Below are 23330 nucleotides of genomic sequence, written 5' to 3'. Positions count from 1 at the left end.
TCAGCATCCCGCACAATGCATCCATGTCTTGTGTGCTTTCCACCAAGCACCAGCTAGGCGGCTGATGACCATCTGCTGTGCTTCCACACGCAAGAAGAAGGTTGCAAACGTCACCGCCTCACTATTTTTTTCACACTTTATCTTGCATGCATGTCTTTGGGAGCAAATATGCACATTCATTCACAACTCCCCCTACCCCTCCCACACCTTTCTCTACCTCCTCCTTTGGGTGTCGGTTCGGTTCCACCTGCTCTTGTAACCTTGGAGGAGCACTTTGCTGCAGGACAACATGTGCACACCCCAAATGGCTGGAATACTACAATGAAGCATGTGCTTAAACCACAATGATACACAGGAATATGCAAATTCATCACTGCTTTAAATGTGTTTAATGGCAAGTTTATCTATAGTCTCTTCATGCGATGGACACATCCTTAGGTACCCCTGCACGCTGTAAATATTAGAAACGGCTCTCAGTGTAATACAGTGCAGTTTTACACCACTGCAATCAATAATAAGTGAATAATAATGATTTAAAAAATGCAGTAAATTATCATAATAATAAAAGCATTAAAATCAGATAAATATATAAATTATATAAATACAAATATTAAAATTATTAAATCCCATTTTAAAATATCTATTTTTTTTTACACATAATCATATTTATAAAAAAAAAAAGAAAAAAGTTGACAATAATAACATGCTGCTATAGTGATGGACCAGGCAGGACATTTCTCATAATCCACAAGTATTTTTTTTTAATTAACAGCATTATTGTTTTTGCAAAGGCAGAATTTTTGATACCACTTTTGTATTGTATATTTTAATTGTGCAGGTGTGCCTAACGTGTGGTGTCCCTTTGTCCTATTTCATTACACTGATGGTTCTCATGATCACAGAGGTATCGTTCCCATCTATCTTTAATGGCTGACACTGTTGCTGTTTACCCTCCACTCGCCACCCTCTGTCATCATCATCATCATAAGCATGTTGTCAAAAAGAGGGGAAAAAGAGGTAACAGAGGATGCAGAAGATGAAGAAGCCAACAATCCAGTTGACCGAGTAGATGTATATGATGACCATGTCCATGTCAAAGTGCCACCCTTGGGTGTCGTCGTCAAAGTCCAAAGCGTCCAGATGGTAGGCTCCTCCGCGGGGCAACTGATGCCGAGCCCTGGGACTGGAGGGCCTCCTGAAACCTGGATGAGACACTTTTATGTATCATACACGGACAAACAACACGATCCTATTGTGAAGATCCTCACACTCACATGTTCACTTTTGGCCACTATGGCGTTTTGTCAGTAAAGATCAAAGGAAAACTGCACTTAAAAAAAAAAAGCCCAATATCCGCAATCCTTATGAGACATGAACAGACATCTTTCTCTTTTCTGTGCACTTTGAAGATATAAAAACAGCTTAAAAGAGGCAGGTAATAAATGCACGTAATGGGACACACCTATTGATGATAACATTTAACACTCACAGTATTTTGCCGTATTTTGGTCATTTTAAGCATTACCGGTAGTGAAGCTATTCGCTAGCCTGCTAGTAGCTAGCCGTTGTGGTGTGGCGAGGTGTCACTACGCCAGTAACGTAGTTCTTCTGCGTAACAATGTTAATAATAATAATAATAATAATAACAGTGTCGCTGTACCTTGGTTAATACGCAGGTCCCATTACGTAAATGCAGCATTTTTGGCACTTTTTGGAGGTTTTTTCAGGAGGCTTTATAAGCGGAATGGGTGATTCCCATTACGTGGATTCTTAGCTGCTTCTTTTTTTTTTTTAGCTGTTTTTATGTCTTTAAAACGCACAGAAAAGAGAAAGACATATGTGTTCATGTCTCACATAAGGATTGTGGATGATGGGTAAAATTCCAAAACTAGTGTTTCCTTTAACATACTGTACACTCCTGATCAACATTTCAACTTAATAATAATAATAATACAATGTTAGACTTTCAGTTGAAACATTGAAAAAATGTACATTTTGCACTGTTGGATTCTAATGAGGTTCTAAGTAGAGCTTCAAGCAAAACGAGGAAATGGGAGTGAGACAAAACAAACATTTTATTACAACAATCGTTAAACTGGCTGTTCATCAAATGATCAAAAGTTTAAGAGCATAGCTAAAAAAAAACAGGAAACTCCCCTAAAATAGAAATACAATTTTCAAAAAATTACTCAGTAATGAGTAACTGCACAATTCTTGTTAATCACCTCAAAAACTGGTTTGGGCATGTTTGATGCCAGTGTTTCCAGGAGGCTAGTGGGAATGTTGCTCCAGGTGGTGAAGATGGCTTCACGGAGGGCATCCACTGTCTGGAACTGATGTCCATTTTTGTAAACTTCCCTTGCCATCCATCCCCAAATGTTCTCAATTGACTTTAGATCAGGGGAACATGCAGGATGCTCCAAAAGAGTGAGTTTATTAAGAGAGAGAGTTTATTATTAAGAGAGAGATCAGATCAAAGATGGCGCCCTCCGTGGCAGACGTCTCTGTGACACTCTCCCGTGTTTTTCTATTTTTTGCTATTTTATTGTTCATTTTGGACATTCAACACACTCACGCAGTACATTACAACAGAGAGACACTTTTGAACATCGGCAGGGTTCACCATGAACCTTCATTTAGCCTCTCAGACTTTGCCTTTCTTCTGCGCCGGGAGAACGCAGCAGCCTGCGGACCTGGTGAGCTGAATACCCGGCGAGCAAAGCATCCGAGGCGTAAACGAGGCAAGCGAGCCGGCCTGCATGCTAGGCTAAAAGCTAGAGCGACGAGGCCACCGCTACCAAGCCTGCTGCTAGCCAACGTCCGCTCTCTTGAAAACAAGATGGACGAACTACGAGCAAGGATTACAGCTCAACGTGAGATCAGGGAATGCTGTGTCCTCACCTTCACAGAAACCTGGCTGACGGAGGATATACCGGACTCGGCGATCCAGTTGGAATCATTTGCTGCTTACCGGGGAGATCGGACTTTAGCGTCTGGTAAACACAGAGGTGGCGGCGTCTGTGTTTACGTAAACAAACGGTGGTGCACAGACGTACAGACGATGGAAAAGTACTGCTCGCAGGACATTGAGCTGCTGATGGTGAAATGCAGACCTTTTTATTTACCTCGTGAGTTTAGCGCTGTGTATTTAACTGCTGTTTACATCCCACCACGAGCTAACACTGCTAATGCACTAGGCCTCCTGCATGACATCATTGATAAACACGAGACCAAACACCCAGACGCTGTATTTATTATATCTGGCGATTTCAACCACTGTAACCTCAAGACTGTCCTCCCCAAATATTACCAGCATGTGAGCTTTCCCACAAGGGAAAATAACATCCTGGACCAAGTCTACTGCAACATGAAAGGTGCTTTGAAGGCTGTTCCAAGACCCCACTTTGGAAAGGCCGACCACATCTCTATATTCCTTTATCCAACATACAGACAACTTCTTAAAAAAGCTCCCCCTGTAAGTACAGCAGTTAAAGTGTGGAATGAAGAAACTGATCAAGTACTTCAGGACTGCTTTGGCTGCACAAACTGGGATGTGTTTAAAACTGCAGCGGGGAGGGAAGATTGTACTGTTGACTTGGATGAATATGCTTCTGCTGTTACTGGCTACATTAGCACATGTATAGAGACTGTTACCTGTGGTTTGGCTGGACGTGGCTACGCTACTCTGCTGTCGATAGTCTGTGATGTGCTGGAGCCCCGCCCACATGCGCCGAGGGTCTGAGGTGGAATAGTAGCCCTCCAGCTTCTGTCTGTCTGACATCAGCTGATGTGCGCAGGGTTCTAAACAAAACAAACCCACGAAAAGCAGCAGGGCCAGACAACATCTCAGGACGTGCACTTCGGGTTTGCTCATCAGAGCTAGCTTATGTGCTTGCTGACATATTTAACCTGTCGCTTGCACAAGCATCTGTACCGACCTGCTTTAAGTCCACCACCATAGTGCCCGTACCCAAGAAGAGCAACGTGACCTGCTTGAATGACTATCGCCCTATAGCACTCACTCCTATTGTTATGAAGTGCTTTGAAAGATTAGTCATGACCCACATCAAAAAGAGCATCCCGGCGGCAACCGTGGACCCTCTACAGTTTGCATATCGCCAGAACCGGTCCACGGATGATGCAGTCAACACTGCCATCCACACAGCCCTTTCTCACCTACAGGGCCAGGACACATACGTCAGAATGCTATTTATAGACTATAGCTCTGCTTTTAATACAGTCAGCCCCCACAAACTCACAGATAAGCTCCTCACACTTGGCCTGTCTCCCTCCCTCTGTAACTGGGTGTTTAACTTTCTCACAGGCAGGCCCCAGTCAGTCAGAGTCCACAACCGCACATCCAGCTCAAGAATTGTGAGCACTGGGACCCCACAGGGGTGTGTGCTGAGTCCACTCCTCTACACGCTCTTCACCTACGATTGCGTGGCCTCCCAGAACAACACCAGCATCATTAAATTTGCAGATGACACTACAGTCATCGGACTGATCACTGGTGGTGTTGAAACATCATACAGAAGAGAGGTGGCGGACCTCATAGCTTGGTGTCGTGATAACAATCTCCTTCTCAATACAGATAAGACTAAAGAGATGATCATCGACCCAAGAACAAGGGAAAAGGAGCCGCATAGACCCCTGTTTATTGATGAGACTGAGGTGGAGAGGGTGAAAACCTTCAAGTTCCTTGGCACACACATCAGCGAGGACCTCACCTGGTCTCACAACACCCAACAAATTCTGAAGAAGTCCCAAAGGAGACTGTACTTCCTGAGAAGACTGAGGAAATTTGGCATGTCCACCACAATCCTGAGTTGCTTCTACAGATGCACTATCGAAAGTGTCCTTACCGCCTCCATCACTGTTTGGTACGGTAACTGTACAACACGTGATAGGAAGGCACTCCAGCGGGTGATCAAGACCTCACAGAACATTGTTGGGGCAGCCCTCCCCTCACTGCAAGACATTTATACATCTAGAGTCCTACGCAGAACACACAACCTCATCAAGGACAGCACACATCCACAACACTCATTATTCACACTCCTACCGTCAGGCAGGCGCTACAGGAGTTTGAAGTCCAGGACCACAAGGCTGGCAAACAGCTTTTACCCACAGGCCATCAGGCTCCTCAACGAAGCACTCGCACACGCCGCACGCAACACACGCACACACTCATAGCACTTTATTTATTTATTTATTTGTATTATTTACTTGTATTAATGTCTCTTCTGTTGTTGTTGCTTAATTTATTGGTATATATGTTTATGTGTTTATGTTTCTTATGTTCTTATTCTTTCATTTGTTTTCTTTCTTTTCTTGGGAGAATGAACAGAATAAGATTTTCATTGCATGGTATAACTGCTGTTGTACTATGCACATGACAATAAAACTCTCTTGAATCTTGAATCTTTATTCCTCTGGAAGAAGTCCTTTGTCAGGCGGGCATTGTGAACTGCAGTGTTGTCTTGTTGAAAAAGCCAGTCATTACCGCACAGATGACGGCCTTCAGTCATGAGGGGTACCCCCTGCAACACCTCCACATACCCAGCTGCCGCTTGACACCCCTGCACAATCTGAAGCTCCATTGTTTCATTGAAGGAAAAAGCACCCCGGATCATGACGGCGCCCCCTCCACTGTGCCGTGTGGAAAACATCTCAGGTGGGATGTCCTTGTCATGCCAGTAACGTTGGAAACCATCAGGACCGTCAAGGTTACATTTTTTCTCATCAGAGAAGAAAACTTTCTTCCACCTTTCAATGTCCCATGTTTGGTGCTCTTGTGCAAATTCCAAGCGGGCAACTTTGGGGTGTTGAAGGAGACAAGTCCTTTGAAGATGTTTTTGTTCTTAAAACCCTTCTCTCACAGATGCTGTGTGATGGTTATTGTTCTGCACTCGGCACCAGCAACAACCTTCATTTGGGCCGTGGATCAGCCCGTTTCTTGACGGACAGCCAATCGGATCCACCAGCTGGTGACTTTTTTTTTGGGTCTACCCCTTGACTCTTTTGTGCAAAAACCCTCAGGATCTTTTAAGAAGTTTAAAATGACTGTCTTGCCACGTTAAAAACTCAGCAGCGATGCCACGCTGCGAGAGGCCTTGCTCATGCTGTCAACAATCTGAGAGAAAGCTTGTTTGCCTTTGCCATGAAGAGATCATGACAGTGTGGATACCAGACAGAAAATGACATTGAATCCACATTTTAGCAGATTTTGGTTTTTAAAGGCTGTGGTCTTAACTGGATCAGCTGATGAACAGCCTATTTCACTTTAATGCTTGTTTGCAATGAATTGCTTACACCAATTTTTGTTGTCTCACTCCCATTTCTTCTTTTTGCATTTTGAAGCTTGATTTAGAACCTCCTTAAGATCCAACAGTGCAAAATGTAAATTCTTGCAATTTTTCAACTGGTCTTAACAGTTGTGATCAGGAGTGTATCGTAAATGCGCACCTCTAACCGCCGAGTCTCACATTGCTGGGTTTCACATGACTGTTTACTGTGGTTTTGCAGTATTATTGAGAACCTTTGCGGAGGTTTGTTCTTTACTATTTTTAATGCTGTTTTATTTATTTATTTATTTATTTTTAAGTTGAACAATTTACCTCCAAATATTCTGAAGAGCTTCCGGCAGCTTGGAAGAGGCCATCTTGCACAACTTGCCTTCTGGAAGTTCTGCTTCCGACACAGGTATTCCTTTGGGAAGAACGTCCTTACCATTTGGTTTAACTCTGTGAGGAAAAACACAAAAAGATGATTGGGTTGGATTTATACACGATGCACGATGAGACTCTCATCCTGTTGCGTCGGCATGACCTTGGCTCAGCTAATCAACACAAGGAGCAAATTACCATCGTCATAATCACCAGCGAGAGCTCTCATCTAGTTCCTTGTCTGTCGCCATGACCGCATTCCGCTCTTCACTTTATGGCTCACTTTCTTCCGCATACATTTACCACTAAGACCAGTGCGGGTCATCGAATCAATTATGCATATATGGGGTCAAATCGGGCGACATCATACAATCACAATATTAGGTACACCTGCACATAATGAGATCAAAGATAAGGCTCAGTTTGGTTGACGTATTGAGTAGTTTGCAGTGGGTTTGGCAAATTAATAACTAGCTGGCAGAAATACTCCAAATTAAGCATGGATTGTACAATATGTAACCATATTGGGGCCCTTATTGTGGTCAATATTACCTATCTCGGGGCCGCACGGTGGCCACACAGTCAGGAGGTCTGGAAGATTTGGGTTCAAATCTCTGTGTGGAGTGTGCATGTGTGGGTTTTCTCCGTTTTCCTCCCACATTACAAAAAGGTTAGGTTAATTGGCGACTCTTAATTATCCATAGAATGCGAGTGTGAATGATTGTTTCTCTTGATCGGCGACCAGTCCAAGGCTCCAGCACACCCCCGCCACCCTAGTGAGGATAAGCGGCAAAGAAGATGGATGGATGGATATTTCTAGATACAGTGTATACTACTCACAAGAAGTTAGGGATATTTCAGATACATTTCATGATGAATCTAAAATGTACTAACTACAGTATACACTTTACAGGTGAACTTAACTGGAGCTTCTCTCATTTCTAATGCACATGTCCAACATGTTCAATGTTTCAGAACTTAACGCACAACTTGCTGTTCTCTAACATAACAGTTGTGCATATCCCGAACGTTTTGTGAGTAGTATATACGTATAACTTGCCATATTTTGACCTACATTCTGTAGGTTTCATAAACAAAAAAGAGAAATGGCCGCTGTATTCTTTCATCTTGCATGCAGCCCTGTGGTCCACTACAGTCTATAGGCTGAATAGACCATAGTGGACTCATGCAAAACCATTGAATGTTGTCAACGGGTTGCGCATGGGCCAATGAAGAACCTACAGCGTCTGGATAAAGGTGTCCGAATGATTTTTTAGTATTTCAGAAACGTTGAGTCCCCAGGACAGAGGAATTTATTTTCACTTTTTGGAGCAGCGGTCTGTGTCACATTCATCGGTGGCCTTCTCTTTCTGTCAGTTTTGTTCTAGTCCCTGCCTTCGTCTGGCCTGTGTTTTCTTTTGCAGATACCCTGGAGCGGGCTGGAGGCGGGAAAGCTGGGCACACCTGTGGCTGATTGCTCGTCCCCCATTTAGGCTGACTGCTTGCAGCTGGATGCTGCTGGCTCCTGGCGTCTGCCCACACGTGGACTCCTACTCTGCTCTCAGATAGCTACTGCTAGTTTCTAGGTTTTTAGCCAGGTTAGCCCAGCTGCTTCCCAGCTATCCAGCCAGCTTTTTCCTTTCTTTAAACTGCTTCCCACCGTCGCTTTCTGTTTTTTGGACCGTTTGTTTGCACACCGCCCTATTAAAAGTCTTGAACTGCTCCACGAGCTCTCTGCCCCTGCATCTGGCGTCCAAACCCTCTCAGGATCATCACAGGTCTGATTGCGTTGGGGGCCAAGTGGGGTCAACGATCCACCAGATCCAGCAAATTCCTTTACGCTTTGGCTACTGGACCGGAGTGGAACTGCATTAACGGAATCATTTCGGTACTTTTCGACATAGCTCTTGTATTGACTCTCAGCGCAGTGAAGTCATGGTGAAAATTAAAAGCACAAAATGAGGATTGTTGTCTCATCTGCTGTGGACTTTGTCCCAGCCTGCTGCTGCCCCCACTTGACGTCATGCAACCATCATCATGGATGGACTATGGACTCACCCTTCTGGAAGAAGACGTGCGTGATGGTGGTCCTGCAGAGGGGACAGGGGGTGTTGGCAGGACAGTTCTTGGCCAGTGTCCTCAGGCAAGGCTCACAGAAGATGTGCCCGCAGGGCTGACACGTGTACGGGCTGAAGTAGACGTCCAGACACACGGCGCAGATGTAACGCTCTTTGTCGCCGACCACTTCTTCGTCATCATCATCATCGTCGCTGCTGCTGCTGCTGCTAATATTACCTGTGGAATTCTGAGGGAAGGAAAGACAATTAGACATTTAGAATAGTTACTGAGGAACTAATGAAGAGCAAATGGGGAACTAATGAGTAGAGTAGTTACGGAGGAACTAAGTCAAGTAAATGCTGAGTAGTTACTGAGGAACTAATGAGGAACTAATGAGTAGAGTAGTTACTGAGGAACTAAGGCACATAAATGCTGAGTAGTTACTGAGGAACTAATGAGGAACTAATGAGGAACTAATGAGTAGAGTAGTTACTGAGGAACTAAGGCACATAAATGCTGAGTAGTTACTGATGAACTAATGAGGAACTAATGAGCAGAGTATTTACGGAGGAACTAAGGCACATAAATGCTGAGTAGTTTCTGAGGAACTAATGAGGAACTAATGAGTAGAGTAGTTACGGAGGAACTAAGGCACATAAATGCTGAGGAGTTACTGAGGAACTAATGAGGAACTAATGAGTAGAGTAGTTACAGAGGAACTAAGGCACATAAATGCTGAGTAGTTACTGAGGAACTAATGAGGAACTAATGAGAAGAGTAGTTATGGAGGAACTAAGGCACATAAATGCTGAGTAGTTACTGAGGAATTAATGAGGAACTAATGAGTAGAGTAGTTACAGAGGAACTAAGGCACATAGATGTTGAGTAGTTACTGAGGAACTGTGAGGAACTAATGAGTAGAGTAGTTACGGAGGAACTAATGAGGAACTAATGAGTAGAGTAGTTACGGAGGAACTAAGGCACATAAATGCTGAGTAGTTACTGAGGAACTAATGAGGAACTAATGAGAAGAGTAGTTATGGAGGAACTAAGGCACATAAATGCTGAATAGTTACTGAGGAATTAATGAGGAACTAATGAGTAGAGTAGTTACAGAGGAACTAAGGCACATAGATGTTGAGTAGTTACTGAGGAACTGTGAGGAACTAATGAGTAGAGTAGTTACGGAGGAACTAATGAGGAACTAATGAGTAGAGTAGTTACGGAGGAACTAAGGCACATAAATGCTGAGTAGTTACTGAGGAACTAATGAGGAACTAATGAGAAGAGTAGTTATGGAGGAACTAAGGCACATAAATGCTGAATAGTTACTGAGGAACTAATGAGGAACTAATGAGTAGAGTAGTTACAGAGGAACTAATGCACATAAATGTTGAGTAGTTACTGAGGAACTGTGAGGAACTAATGAGTAGTGGTTAGGGTTAAGTAGGGTCGTTCCTCATTAACTACTGTCATGTTGTGTACCTTATTGTAAAGTGTTACCATCAATGTACTGGTGGACCAGCCAGGACACCTGTGATGTTGCTGTAGCATTAGCGTTAGTGCCAATGTTACCGTTCACAGTTGCTGGCAATAATTTTGCATAATGGCAGACTACCAGCCAGGACAACTGTCAGTTAGTGTCAGTTAGTTATTGATCAGGGTTTTGTGCAGTATTGTCAACAGTTTTCCAAAACGTGGTGTTACAATACGGGCTGCACAGTAGCCTAGCATGCTAGGTTAAGTGAAGACCCTAAATTGTCCATAGATGTGAATGGTTGTTGTTTGAGCGGTACAAAAAATGGATGGATGGATGTTGCCAGGAAAAGCCAGGACACCTCTCAAGTTATGCTAGCATCAGTGTCAATGCTAACATTAGTGTTCAAAGTTGTGTACGGTGCTTGTAAAAATTTTGTTGAAAACTAAAATCAGGCATTCTGTCGAGATTATGTTGGCGGACCAGGCAGGACACCTGCTATGTCTTGCGGCATTAGCATCAGTGCTAAGGATGCTACTGTCCAGAGTTCAGTGTTCAGTGCTGAAAGGTTTGACAATGTTTGTTTGAAGACATAACGTAACAATACATGTCCATAATGAGGCGGGTCAGCCAGGACGATGGTCGTGACGTATTAGCACTAGCGGCAATGCTAACTTGTTTAGCTTCTGATGTCTTTGTCACTGTCACTACGCAATTTGTACCCAGAAGGTTCAACCGGGTTCTACATCCTATCCGCCTATTTTTCAGCAGCCACATGTTAGGCATGTGTAATGTACGCCATCAGTCGATCTATTTTACGGCAGCAAGCAATATACTTCCCCCGCCCCTCCACGCCCAAAAACGTTATTAAGATAGATAGTAATTTGAGAAATCACAACATAATCCATCTTTTTTTAATTTTATCATATCCACGGTGCGAGTGGACAATTTATAAGCCGTTTTTTCTTTGTTCCATAAATTATTTTATGCTTTTTTTCGCCACTGAAAAAAGACACACAAAAGCATTTGCTGGCAAGATCTGTTTGGATGGATGGCATTTCTCCGTTTGGAAAACAAAAAAACTCTAGCTGAGCCCTCTACATTCACCCATCATTGCACTCTGCTTATGGTTGTTTACATTGAAATATCACTGCATTGTATGTATTTTATTCTATTTATTTATGTTATACGTAACCAGATATGACATTTACGTATATGAAGTATGGTTACTGACCATTTATATTCATACATTTAAAAAATAATAACTACCACAGCACGTGACGTTGCAGAAGCCCTGTCGTAAAAAATTGCGAAAGGAGGAAGTGACGTAGTCCTCGTGCATGCGCGGCACCAATTGGGCTCCAGGGACGTATTGCGAAGTATTTCATGAATACATTTTAAAATGAAGCATCTTAACTGTGAGGGGCAGCCCTAGTCCTCAACAAAATACAACCCCATTTTTCCCATACGGCAGCTTTAAAACGCCTTCGAATCTTGAGCAAAGACAACTTGACATTTCTCCTCTTCTGTTTGTTTTTCTCCCGCATACATTTGTCACCACAACCCCATCAACGACTGCACAGATGGGATTTGAAGAGATACATCATCGCCACTAGTGTCGAGGTTGATGTACTTTTTGTCTCTATTATTTGACGCCCACATGCACGAAATAATGTGTTGCGTGAAAAAGTGTCGGTCAAGTGAGATTTCAGCAGAATGAGACGTCTGTCGCTTTTGTTTTCTCACATCCTGCACTGTATTAGACACCTACAGCAATCCAGGGAGTGTTGGGTAGAATGTACATTTATAGGCCATTCTTGCTTATGGCGGGGGAGGGGGTCCAAATGTAATCACCAAGGGCCAAATGCAAAAAAAAAAAAATAAAAATTGAAGGCTGCGGGGACCACTTATATGACATTCTTCACCTTTTGTTTACTAAATGCTAATGCTAAAAAAGAATGCATAGCACAAATAGAAAAAAACAGCTGCAATTTTACGAGAAAAAAGTCAAAATATTAAGAGGAAAAAGTCGTATTCTAACAAAAGAAAGTTCCAATTTTACAAGAATAAACTAAATAATGTCATTGTTTTTTTTTAAAGGCATGAGAAACAAACAAAACAAAAAGTGAAGTTGTAATTTTTTCGAAAATTAGGTTGGGAAAAATGTTATATTACGGGAATAATGTCATAATATTATGATGAAAAAAATTACGAGACGAAAGTTGAAATATTTGTATAAAAGTATTTTGAAAAAAGCAACAGCACAAATAGAAAAAAACAGCTGTCATCTTATGAGAATAAAGTCAAAATATTAAAAGGAAAAACTTGTATTCTAACAAGAAAAAGTCGCAATTTTACAAGAAAAAACTTGTAAAAATAATGTCGTTATAGTAGCATAGATAAATATTAAAGAAAAAAATATCTTTTTTTTAAAAGACATGAGAAGCAACAAAACAAAAAGTGAAGTTGAAATTATTGGAAAATTAGTTTGGGAAAAAAGTTTAAATATTACAGGAATAAAGTCATAACATTATGAGAAGAAAATTTACAAGACGAAAGTTGAAATATTTGTATAAAAGTATTATTTAATATACTTTTTAAGACTTTTTAAGAGGAAAAAGTCATATACTGACAAAAAAGTCACAATTTTACCAGAATAAACTCTAAACCATAATATTAGGAGGAAAAATAATGCAATTTTAGTAACAAAAAAAAAGACATTATTATGAGAAACAAACAAAACAAAAAAATAATTAATGTTAATTAATGTTGGGGGGGGGGGGGGGAGTTCCAAGATTACGAGGAGAAAGTCAGAATATTATGGGAATAAATTCATAATACAAGAAGAAAATTGAAAGAACTGCTGTAATTTCACGAGAATAAAGCCAAAATATTAAGATTAAAAAATTGTAATCGAATAAGAAAAAAGGTTGCAATTTTACGATAATAAACTTGTAATACTATGCGCAAAAATGTCACTTTAGTAGCATATATTACAAAGCTGAAATGCAGTTTTTTCTTGAAATACATGTAACTTGTGCGCATGTCTACATGTGTTGGTTGCATCCTTTCATTTTTCACTATGTGGTCCTCGCTGGACGTTTGGACGCCCCTTTGCTAAATAGTTAATTATCGGTGAAGAATCTCAGCTTTGTGCTGCAGGTGACAAAGCAAAGTATTGTAATTAATGTTGAAATTATTATATGTGCTTCATTCATGTCCAGAATATGCTAAAAAGCGACTTGCAGGTCATAAATAGTTCCCAGGCCGGACTTTATACACGCCCGGCTTATTTTGTATTCTATAATATTCATTCATTTTCTACGCTGCTTGTTTTGATATATTCCTCATCACATGTCACTCATCTCCCCAGGCCTCCATCCCAAGAGCCCACATACACATTTTCCGAGTCTCAGAGATGAAGTCGTCTGGGAGGATGCAGACAACATTACCCCCTGCAGTCCCCCCCTTCCCCTTGAAATACGCCACATAACTACAGGTGACGCTTCTTGACTCCTCACACCTGGGTGGAGTGTGGAAGGGTGGAGGTGGGGGGGGGGGGGGGGGGGGGGGGGCTTCCCGAGTAATTACCACACTGTCACCCGCGTGGAACTCAAGGGACTTCCCAGTAGCGAAGGTGTGTCATTAACACACAGCAACAATGCAATCCTTGGCAACGTGCTGTGGAACATCCTCCTGTGGGAAAAGCCAAATACCTCCAACTACAAGTACCTACTCTAACCTTCGTGACCTGCTGGAATGGGGCTCTGTTGTTTCGACGATGTCAAATGGTTTCAGTGAAGTCAGCAAAGTGTCGTGTCTAGTTTCAAAGCAGCTCTTTGTAGTCGAAAGGCTCACTTTTTTTTAAAACAAACGGAAATATTGTTTGAAGTTTTTCCTGGGGGAGGTTTTGTACTGGTTGTTCCCAAGTTGTGAACAGGTTCTGTTGAATTTTCAGGAACTCTATAACATACAGCATCAGTTAAAAGACACACCTGTGGCTGTTGATATTATTTTGTTATTTCCATTGTGGACTTTATGGCTGTCATAGACATTTGCTGATGTGGTTGTTTGTTTGCTTCTTTTGCTCTGTTATTGTTGTTGCCTTTATTGTTGTCTCTCTCTGCATTGCCCCCCCTCTTGTCCCCACACTCCCCCCTCTGTCTTCTTCTCTATCCCCTCCTGCTCCGGTCCTACCTCATCAGATTTGCATAACAATACACAATAAAATCTAGGAGAACAGTACACTTTTCCCTGGCAGAACAAATCTGATTAGCATGTAAGGACGTCCAGATCAACAATACTGTTTGCCCCAATGGCTGGGCAGGACAAAAAAAGGCACACCTTCTCATTTCAAAGTGTGTCCAAGCTTTTGGCTGGTACTGTATAGAAATATTTAAAACTGGACCCTTTCTGTGGGAATTTAGATATTTTTTGGTTTATTTGGGACTATAGTACTTTAATTACCTTCTTCTTTGAACAAAAAAAACATCAATTTTGAATGGAATACTTTCATAATATTGAAATTCCGCTGTTGCAGTTTTAGCTTTAATCTCGGTTTATGTATGTTAATTCCTAGAAATTACTGTAGATTATCATGGAAAGTGATTTTAAAATATTTTTATATTATTATATTTTTAATTTATATTTGATGTGTAATGGATTTGGTTCTGTATGACGAGCTTATTTTGGCAAAAGCAGATATTTCCTGTTATGTATGTATGTATGTATGTACTTTATTTATCCCACAGCGGGGAAATTTACTTGTTACAGCAACAAGCAAGCAAGATACGCAAGTAAGGAGTACAGTGTAAAGAATGCATAGTGACTACAACATGGTTCAGGTGGTGCAGGTGTATCTTTGCTGCTGTTGTATCTTTATTTATTATTTAAAATAAAGCCTATATTTTCAGAAAAGATTTGGATTAAAAAAACAGCATAAAACTGGAGATATGTGTTTTTGGAAATAAAAGGTCTGCCCCGGGGCCTCCTTCCGGCTAGGCATTCCCGGAACACCTCACCAGGGAGGCATCCAGGAGGACTAGATGCCCAAGCCACCTGAACTGGCTCCTCTCGACCAGCGACTGCGTGACTGAAGACGCTGCCCCGATTCACTTGTCAATCTCGCGGTTCAACCTTCCCTCACTCGTGAACAAGACCCCGAGATACTTGAACTCCTCCAGCTGGGGCAAGACCTCACTCCCAATCTGAAGGGTGCAATCCACCCTTTTCCGCCTCAGATTTGGAGATGGGTTTCATCCCAGAAGCTTCACACTCAGCTGCGAACCGGCCCAGTAAATGTTGAAGGTTAGAGCTTCATCATCATCTGCAGATAGCAGAGACGAGATCCTACGTCCCCCAAGCTGGACATGCCTTGAATATATACAGTATTTACTCTTTTACTGTATTTTCTCATTTTATTACGTCTAATAGACTCCAAATTTCACTAAACCTTCCAAAACTCACTTCTCAGCATTCAAATGGCAAAACACAATTTTTTGGCCAATGTTACATTTTTAAAGATATTATTTCTTGCTTTTTTAATTTTTTATTATTACAGTGTGAATCTACTTCAGTTCACACACTTTTTCTGTGATTCATCATTGTTATTATGATGGCTTTTTCTTTAGCTTGTGCCAGAAAGCCTGCAAATTTAGACTGTCCAATGACAACCATCGATCTGCAAATGTCATCTTTTTTTCCTCCTTTTTCGTCTGGAAAAACAACCAAAAAAGACATTCAATGCTGTTGGACTGGTGTCGGTGACCATGGAGGACAAAAAATACCTGTTTAATGAGTCTATATACCTGATATTTTATATTCCTGCAGAAGAAAACAGCATTCTGAATGTCTTCATTTGCACATGAACAGTAAAAGGTGCAACGCAAACACGCAACTGAAGAGAGAAAGGCTGTGAAAGGAGGAGGTTTTTAGGTGAACGGAGCAAGTCATTGCAGTTTGTTTCTAGTCGTGGTGGTGTATTCCCATCCTGAACCGTAGCTGCCATAGTTTTAACCCAAACATTATACAAACACACCTTGTTGAGGTGGAACCAGAAAGATCCTTCCTCCAAATTCCCAAGATGCAAGGTGAACAAAGGTCTTTATGTTGATTAATTAATTAATTAATTCCTAATACTTGTGTCCATACACTATATATAGTATATGAGGGCACGTAAATGTGCTAATATATATAAAATGTTCTGCGGTCAGACAGAAACAGAAGATGTACGGCAGGCAATCAAAACACAACTTGTTCTTTTGTCCGAGTGCTAGTGAAGGGCTCTCTGCAGCCAAGCCTCATCATGCAAGCTAATTCAGACACAAGCCCACTTCAGGCAGCACTGACAATGTCTATTGAGATGAGCTGCATGCTGACAAGGCTGTGGACGACCCGAGCGTTTGACCCAACAAGCTCATATACAACACACAGCATGTAGACAAGACTTGACCATTTGCACATTTTGTACCATGGACCATACATGCGTCTGCGTAGGCTCTCAGTCGTACAGGAGTTGTCCATGGAGGGAAAGGCTTCTTGAGACGTCATCTGTACCTCTGTACTTCACAGAAGTACAGATGACGTCTCAAGAAGCCTTTCCCTCCATGGACCATACATTTGTGGGCCCTTGTAAAATGTGACAAATCCAGTGCAGCCCACACTGGTGTATGAATGTGAATGAATGTTTGGTGGTGGTTGGAGAGGCCGTAGGAGCAAATTGGCAGCCATGTTTCCGTCAGACTACCCCAAGGGCTGCTGTGGATACAGATGTAGATAACCACCACTGGTGTGTGACTGAGGAGTGAGTGAATAATAGGTTCACTTCACTGTGAAGCGCTTTGCGTACCTTGAAAACACTATGTAAAATCTAATCCATTATTATTATTATAAATCTTTACTCTTTTAAAAGATGCCGTTTTTGTAAGAAACATGCATTTATGGCATGAGGTGTGCCCCTCTAAAATGTACCAAAATCTTTACTGTCTATGTCAAACAGCTTGTTTTGCTGTTGTTTTTTGTGGATAGGATGAAAAGACATTTTTATTTTACTGGGAATTTTACCATTATTATTTTTTTAATGGCAAGGAGCTTTAGTAGCATGTGGAAGAACCAAGGCAGTTTCCTCATGCTGGTCACACACTACTGTGGGATGGCATTCCACTCCTCAACCAACCACGTTGAGGTTGTGTTGGTCACTCTATCATTCATTCATTTGTTGTTCTTTCCACTCCCAAATTCTGCATGAAATGTTTGATGACCACCACATTGGGGGTTGAACATCATAGCGATGGAGTTCGGGCCCAGACTGCGGAAATATACGTTTTCCAGTTTGTCAGAATCTCATCTAAATATGTACTGTATATGCATTGAGACTGCCCTTAAAGATGTCCAAGATGTTCGCCCCACAATATGGTTGTCATCAAACACTGCATGCAGAATCCGGGAGTAGCAAGAACAGAAAAAAATCCCTTGTGAGATCTGCCTTGTATTTGTATGAATTTTAAGTACTTTTACCAGTTAAGTACTTATGGCATGACCAATGTGGGGATTCTTACCTAAATGAAATGGAATATAGAGAAGAATATCCATCCATACAGCCATCCATCCATTTTCTAATCCTCACTGGGGTTGCGGGGGTATGCTGGAGCCCATTTCAGCTAACTTCGGGCGAGAAGCGGGATACACCCTGGACTGGTCGCCAGCCAATCACAGAAGAATATCCAGTCATCATAAAAAATGACTTTTTTAAAGAATATCTAGTCATAAAAAAAGTGAATCTATATTTCATATTTCCGAAAACGTAAATAGGAAGTTGCTCAGTGTTAAGAGATTAAAAAAAGTGTACATTTAAGCAAAACGCAGTCTACATAATCTGCTATATGTTATATAATGTATATCGAGGGCCTGTAACGATAATACAAGTGTCTCATTGTGCCGTGTGTGCTTCACCTGCAGCTGACTCTGTCGCCATCGCTCCTTCCTCCTCTGCCTCCTCCTCAGACATTTTATCCTCTTCCTCTCCCTTTTGCTCATCCTCCTCTCTCCAACTGACGGCAGCTGCGGAATCGGGGTCAAAGGTGGGCTTATCATGTCAATCACTCCACTGGGCCCCTCCTTCTCCTCTTCCTCTTCTTCGTCCTCGTCCTCCTCTTCCTGCTCACATGATCGTCCTGTCCTCACACATAATGGATCAGGGTCTCTGCTGGGCCAGCTGCGTGGCTCCACTGCAGGTGCACTGGATGATGAAGGTCTCTGAGGGGATGCTGGAGTGGATCTGGCTTGGATGGAGGTGGTTGCTTGTGGGTTCACACTGATGGTGGAGCTTCCTCTTGGCACGTTGTTCGATCCCTCTGCATCAGAGCTGGACAGACTCTCCATACTTTCTCCTGAGGCATTCCCAATAGTCACAATGCTGATGGTCTTCCCGATGCGTGTCCCTCTTTCTTCTTGTCCGCTTGTATATCTTTCTTCGTCACGCTCATCTGGTCTTGTGACTCTGTGGACTTTCCTTTGTGAAAGTTGGGGTCTCACCAGCTTCAAATCCCCGCTGGCCCCCACCTGGGAGCTCATGGCTGCACCTTTAGGCCCGGCCAACTAGCTAGCTAGCCTCCTCTCTCCCTCTCCATCCTCACTTCCACTTCTTCCTGTGGATGTAATGATTTCAGGTGATAATTGAGCATAGAGGGACTGTTCCAGTGTGCAGGAGGTGAACCCTGCAATCGCCCCTCCAACCACCCAGTGAGCCCCCTGGGACATTCCACACTGTGAAACAAAAAAGAAATGGTCCACCCACCCCACCCGGTTACAATAGATGACAATAGCGTGAGGCCCGGCCATGGTCCTTTGTGTCAAAACACGGTGCAGCCAAATAAGATGAATAAACCAGATGCTGCACCTCATTCTCTCACATGAATTCAGCTTTTTTTCCTCCCGGGATAGCACAAACTGTGCTTGGCTTTTGGAACAGAAAACAATCAAACAAAATATTAGTACAAACTAATTTTGACTTGGGATTTAAAGATATTATGGAAAGTATTTGGATATTTATAACATAATTCTAGTTTTTTAAAAACAATATCTATAACACATTTAAATAATTATGTAGGATTGAAATTGAAATTGAAATTGGAATTGGATGCAATACTGTCTGAGAGCAGCAGATGGCAGCAGCTGCCCTTACTCCCTTCCATTGACGCTGTCCGCGGTCCTGAAACTACCTTTTTGCACTGCCTGCCCTCTAATGAACTCCGTTTCACTTCCATCCAACATTGTCCAATTTCACTCTGTCACCTTTAAATATTACATTATTAATTGTAAAACTACCATCAATTAAAATAATTTTCACCTTACATTCTAGCCCGCGTAGATCATTTGTTTAAAATATATATATATATATCCACAATAAATAAGTAACCACTATAAAGAAATACAGAGTTGGAGATGAGAGGCGCACGTCGATGGAGATGTGAAGTGAAAAAAGGGAAGCAAGGGGGTGCGGCGCGCTTCTTAAAGTGGGGGAGCGACCTCCTCGCAGTCTGACGTGTGAGACTGCTGCTATAAAATCATCCACGTCGTCACCAAGCTCAGATGACTCCAAGCACCAGTGATCGCGCACGACTGTCAACTCTCACATGATCACTTACACACATGTACAGCGTGCACACTCACGCACACACACAAACAAACACAAACGCGCGCACACACATACACACGGCGTGCGTCATGCGTCCTGAGAGTAACTCCGTACCTCGGCTGGAGCGCGTCAAGACGCACACGATGAGCTCCATCGGCGGCAGCGGCTGAGGGCTGATAGCCCGTCTCCCTGCTCACCTGGCCCGGCTGCATGCCCTCCCCGCACCGCCCCGGGAAAGTTGCACTCCAACTATGGATTACCTCACTGCCAAAGGCAACCACAGCAACGCCACCAGGGGCTACCCTCCATCGGTGGAGGTGGTCGCGGACTGGCTCGGATCTGACAACGGCACCGGTTCTGCAGGTTCCCTCCCCTACGTGGAGCTGGGCTACCAGGTTGTCACATCCCTGCTCTTGGGGGCCCTCATCCTGTGCTCCATATTTGGCAACGCGTGCGTGGTGGCTGCCATCGCCCTGGAGAGGTCCCTCCAGAATGTGGCCAACTACCTGATCGGATCCCTGGCCGTGACGGACCTCATGGTGTCGGTGCTGGTGCTGCCCATGGCGGCTCTGTACCAGGTTTTGAACAAGTGGACTCTCGGCCAGGGGATCTGCGACTTGTTTATCTCTCTGGACGTGTTGTGCTGCACGTCCTCCATCCTGCACCTGTGTGCCATCGCTTTGGACCGCTACTGGGCCATCACGGACCCCATAGACTATGTCAACAAGCGCACCCCGAGGAGAGCCGCGCTCCTCATTAGCGTCACCTGGCTGGTGGGCTTCTCCATCTCCATCCCGCCCATGTTGGGATGGAGAAGCGCCGAGGACCGAGCCGACCCATACGCCTGCATCATCAGCCAGGATCCGGGCTACACCATCTACTCCACCTTTGGGGCGTTCTACATCCCCCTCATCCTCATGCTGGTCCTCTACGGGCGGATCTTCAAGGCGGCTCGCTTCCGGATTCGAAAGACAGTGAAGAAAGAGAAAGTAAAAGCTGACAGGTGCTTGACTTTGTCCCCGGCGGTGCTCCACAAAAAGAGCAACGGAGAGGCCGGGGGGAGGCCGTGGGTCAACGGCGCCGTGCAGTTCGGCGACGAGGGCGAGTCCCTGGAGGTGATGGAGGTGAGCAGCTCAAAGAGCCACCTGGCCCTGCCCAACACCCCGCAGTCGTCCTCGCACGAAAACCTCAACGAGAAGAACTGTGGCGCCAAGAGGAAGCTGGCCCTGGCCCGGGAGCGAAAGACGGTGAAGACGCTGGGCATCATCATGGGCACCTTCATCTTCTGCTGGCTGCCCTTCTTCATCGTGGCCCTGGTGCTGCCTTTCTGCGCCGAGAGCTGTTACATGCCCGAGTGGCTGGGCGCCGTCATCAACTGGCTGGGCTACTCCAACTCCCTGCTCAACCCCATCATCTACGCCTACTTCAACAAGGACTTCCAAAATGCTTTCAAGAAGATCCTCAAGTGCAAATTCCACAGGCCGTGAACGTGACATTACACAGCCACAACATTAGGTACACCTGCAACATTTAGCGAGATCCAAATCGAGAGTTGCATTATCAACAAACATTGTAATGAGTTTGTGATGAGTTTAACCTGAAGTGAAAAATATGATTATCATCATGCTTGCTGTGCATCGCGTCACATTGTGCGTATTGACGAGGTAAAATGTTTTTGTAGCGCAGCTCCCCCTACAGGTGTGAAGTTGAACTTGCAGCACAAAGGGGCTCCCATTTGATTGACAGGTGTATTCATTTCACAATTTAAATGTTTTTTTTTATGTTTAAAAGTCAAGAAAAGCAAAGTAGCTTTACTTTGGACCATATATTTTCCATTTAATATTATTTATGTTTATATACAATACTTGCCAGTCGTATTTTTTACTGTATTATTTGTATAATTATCTACATAGTTATATTATTTAAAGCAATATTAAATAAACAAAAGCATAATGTATATTATAGAGGTGCATGGGTAAAAAATGAAATGTACCAACAAAAAATGTTTATGTAAAAAAACCCAATAATACATATTTTTCTGTATTTAATAAGATCAATATTTTATATGTTTTTTTTAATTAAAATGTTCTGATACATCCCTGGATCTCATTAGTGTGCAGGTGTGCCTAATAAAGTGTCCACTGAGCTTTCATAGTGAGTCACATTTTGCAGTTCCTAAAAGGACAAGAGGACACGTTAACTGACTGTATGGAGAGCAAAATAATGCACAGACTTGAATTCAGGCTCAGTCTATGTGCTGTGTGTCTATGAGGCCTCTGGTGCCGCTAACAAAAACGTACCAGCTCATCGTTTATCCAGTGTCGTGCCCACTGTGTTTGTTGCCTGTGTGCAACAGCAGTCAGCGTTGTGTGCTTAATCCATACATTTTTTTTGTCATGAGACACATGAAGGTGTGTGTGTGTGTGTGTGTGTGTGGCGGGTGGTAACATCATGAGCTTTGTAGCACTGAAACAACAATAAAAAGCAATCCAAGTCAGTCTTTAAGCTAATTCTTTGTTCGAAAAACAAGGAGGAATGAGGCAGAAGAAGAAATGCAGGGCTGGTTGTCAACGTCATATATCTTCATGTGCATTACAGGGCATTCATCTTGTACAGTATTGCTTGGGAAGAGGGGGAGAGAAAGCAACTTATCACGCTCATGATCAGGTTATCAGTGTGTCTGAGGCCTAACTGCAAATGGACACAAGCAAAGCACAGCCTCAGCTGCGTGCGCTTGTTTGCAACACACACAAAGATGCGGGGGGATTTGCATGTTTTTTTGTTTACATCATGATGGAGGGAGAGCGTGCAGAAATATGCCTCAACATTAGGTACACCTGCACAGTCTGTTGAGTGCTAATACAAGAGCTGTGGCAAACATTACAAGACAATAATGCTCATTTTTGACACTGTCAAAGAGGTATAAATGTAGCCTATAGGACAAGGAACTTTGGTAAATTCATCTGCATGCATACAATCAGAAATTAAAGGTAAATAATGATAATAAAGTAAAAGTTATACTTATGTATAATGAAAGGGAATTACAATAAACTGGTGAAATAGTCTTATATGCAGCGATGATGATTCTAGTTCACTAATGTACAGCAATAACAGCCAAGCAATAACTTAAATAGAAACAAAAAAATACATATTCTAGTGCAGGGTAATAATAATAATAATAATAATGATAAAAAAAAACAATAATGTAATCATATATTCATATAACAGAAATGTAATAATTATTTTAAAAATAGAAAAAAGGCAAATTACTCAAATTACTTACAATAATAATAGTTAAAAATAGTTTAAAAGTTAATTCAAATATATGAAAAATCAACTTAAATAAAATATGCTGGTATGTCAGAAATACAAAAATAGTCAAACATTTTAAAATAAAAAAATGAAAACATTTTTAAAAGTAATTACCGTAAGAACAGGCATAATGAAAAAATATACTTGAATAAATGCAAGAATGATTAAAATGTGGGGAAAA

At 42.5% G+C, this 23330-nt stretch overlaps 2 protein-coding genes across 3 annotated transcripts; one reads left to right on the top strand and one right to left on the bottom strand.

Moving 5' to 3' along the window:
• Positions 1 to 382: 382 nt before the first annotated feature.
• rnf180a (ring finger protein 180a) lies at positions 383 to 20603 on the bottom strand. Of its 2 annotated transcripts, XM_054774709.1 has the most exons (5): positions 19952 to 20603; positions 18154 to 18848; positions 8727 to 8973; positions 6621 to 6746; positions 383 to 1202 (listed from the first exon to the last, which is right to left on the bottom strand). In XM_054774709.1, exons 2-5 carry the CDS (start codon positions 18772 to 18774, stop codon positions 997 to 999), a joined length of 1200 nt encoding a protein of 399 aa, XP_054630684.1. In that variant the 5' UTR covers positions 18775 to 18848; positions 19952 to 20603; the 3' UTR covers positions 383 to 996. The 2 variants fall into 2 exon arrangements, with proteins under 2 accessions (XP_054630684.1, XP_054630683.1); XM_054774708.1 differs by lacking the exon at positions 19952 to 20603 and having other exon boundaries at positions 18154 to 18965.
• On the top strand, positions 19808 to 22288 carry htr1aa (5-hydroxytryptamine (serotonin) receptor 1A a). The gene has a single exon (XM_054774707.1). The coding sequence runs from the start codon at positions 20089 to 20091 to the stop codon at positions 21322 to 21324; it is 1236 nt and encodes a 411-aa protein (XP_054630682.1). The 5' UTR covers positions 19808 to 20088; the 3' UTR covers positions 21325 to 22288.
• The last annotated feature ends 1042 nt before the right edge of the window (positions 22289 to 23330 follow it).

Source organism: Dunckerocampus dactyliophorus, chromosome 4, assembly GCF_027744805.1.
Source record: "Dunckerocampus dactyliophorus isolate RoL2022-P2 chromosome 4, RoL_Ddac_1.1, whole genome shotgun sequence".
NCBI lineage: Eukaryota > Metazoa > Chordata > Actinopteri > Syngnathiformes > Syngnathidae > Dunckerocampus > Dunckerocampus dactyliophorus.
This window is presented reverse-complemented; position numbering and strand designations above follow the sequence as displayed.

Bases quoted from the DNA above. Each gene is read 5' to 3' on its own strand.
- htr1aa (XM_054774707.1), top strand. From the start codon at position 20,089: ATGGATTACCTCACTGCCAAAGGCAACCACAGCAACGCCACCAGGGGC.
- rnf180a (XM_054774709.1), bottom strand. From the start codon at position 18,774: ATGAGCTCCCAGGTGGGGGCCAGCGGGGATTTGAAGCTGGTGAGACCC. The intron at 8,974-18,153 runs GTGAAGCACACA...TCCTTCCCTCAG, and splicing joins GGCGACAGAGTCAGCTGCAG to AATTCCACAGGTAATATTAG. The intron at 6,747-8,726 runs GTGAGTCCATAG...TTTTCCTCACAG, and splicing joins GCACGTCTTCTTCCAGAAGG to AGTTAAACCAAATGGTAAGG.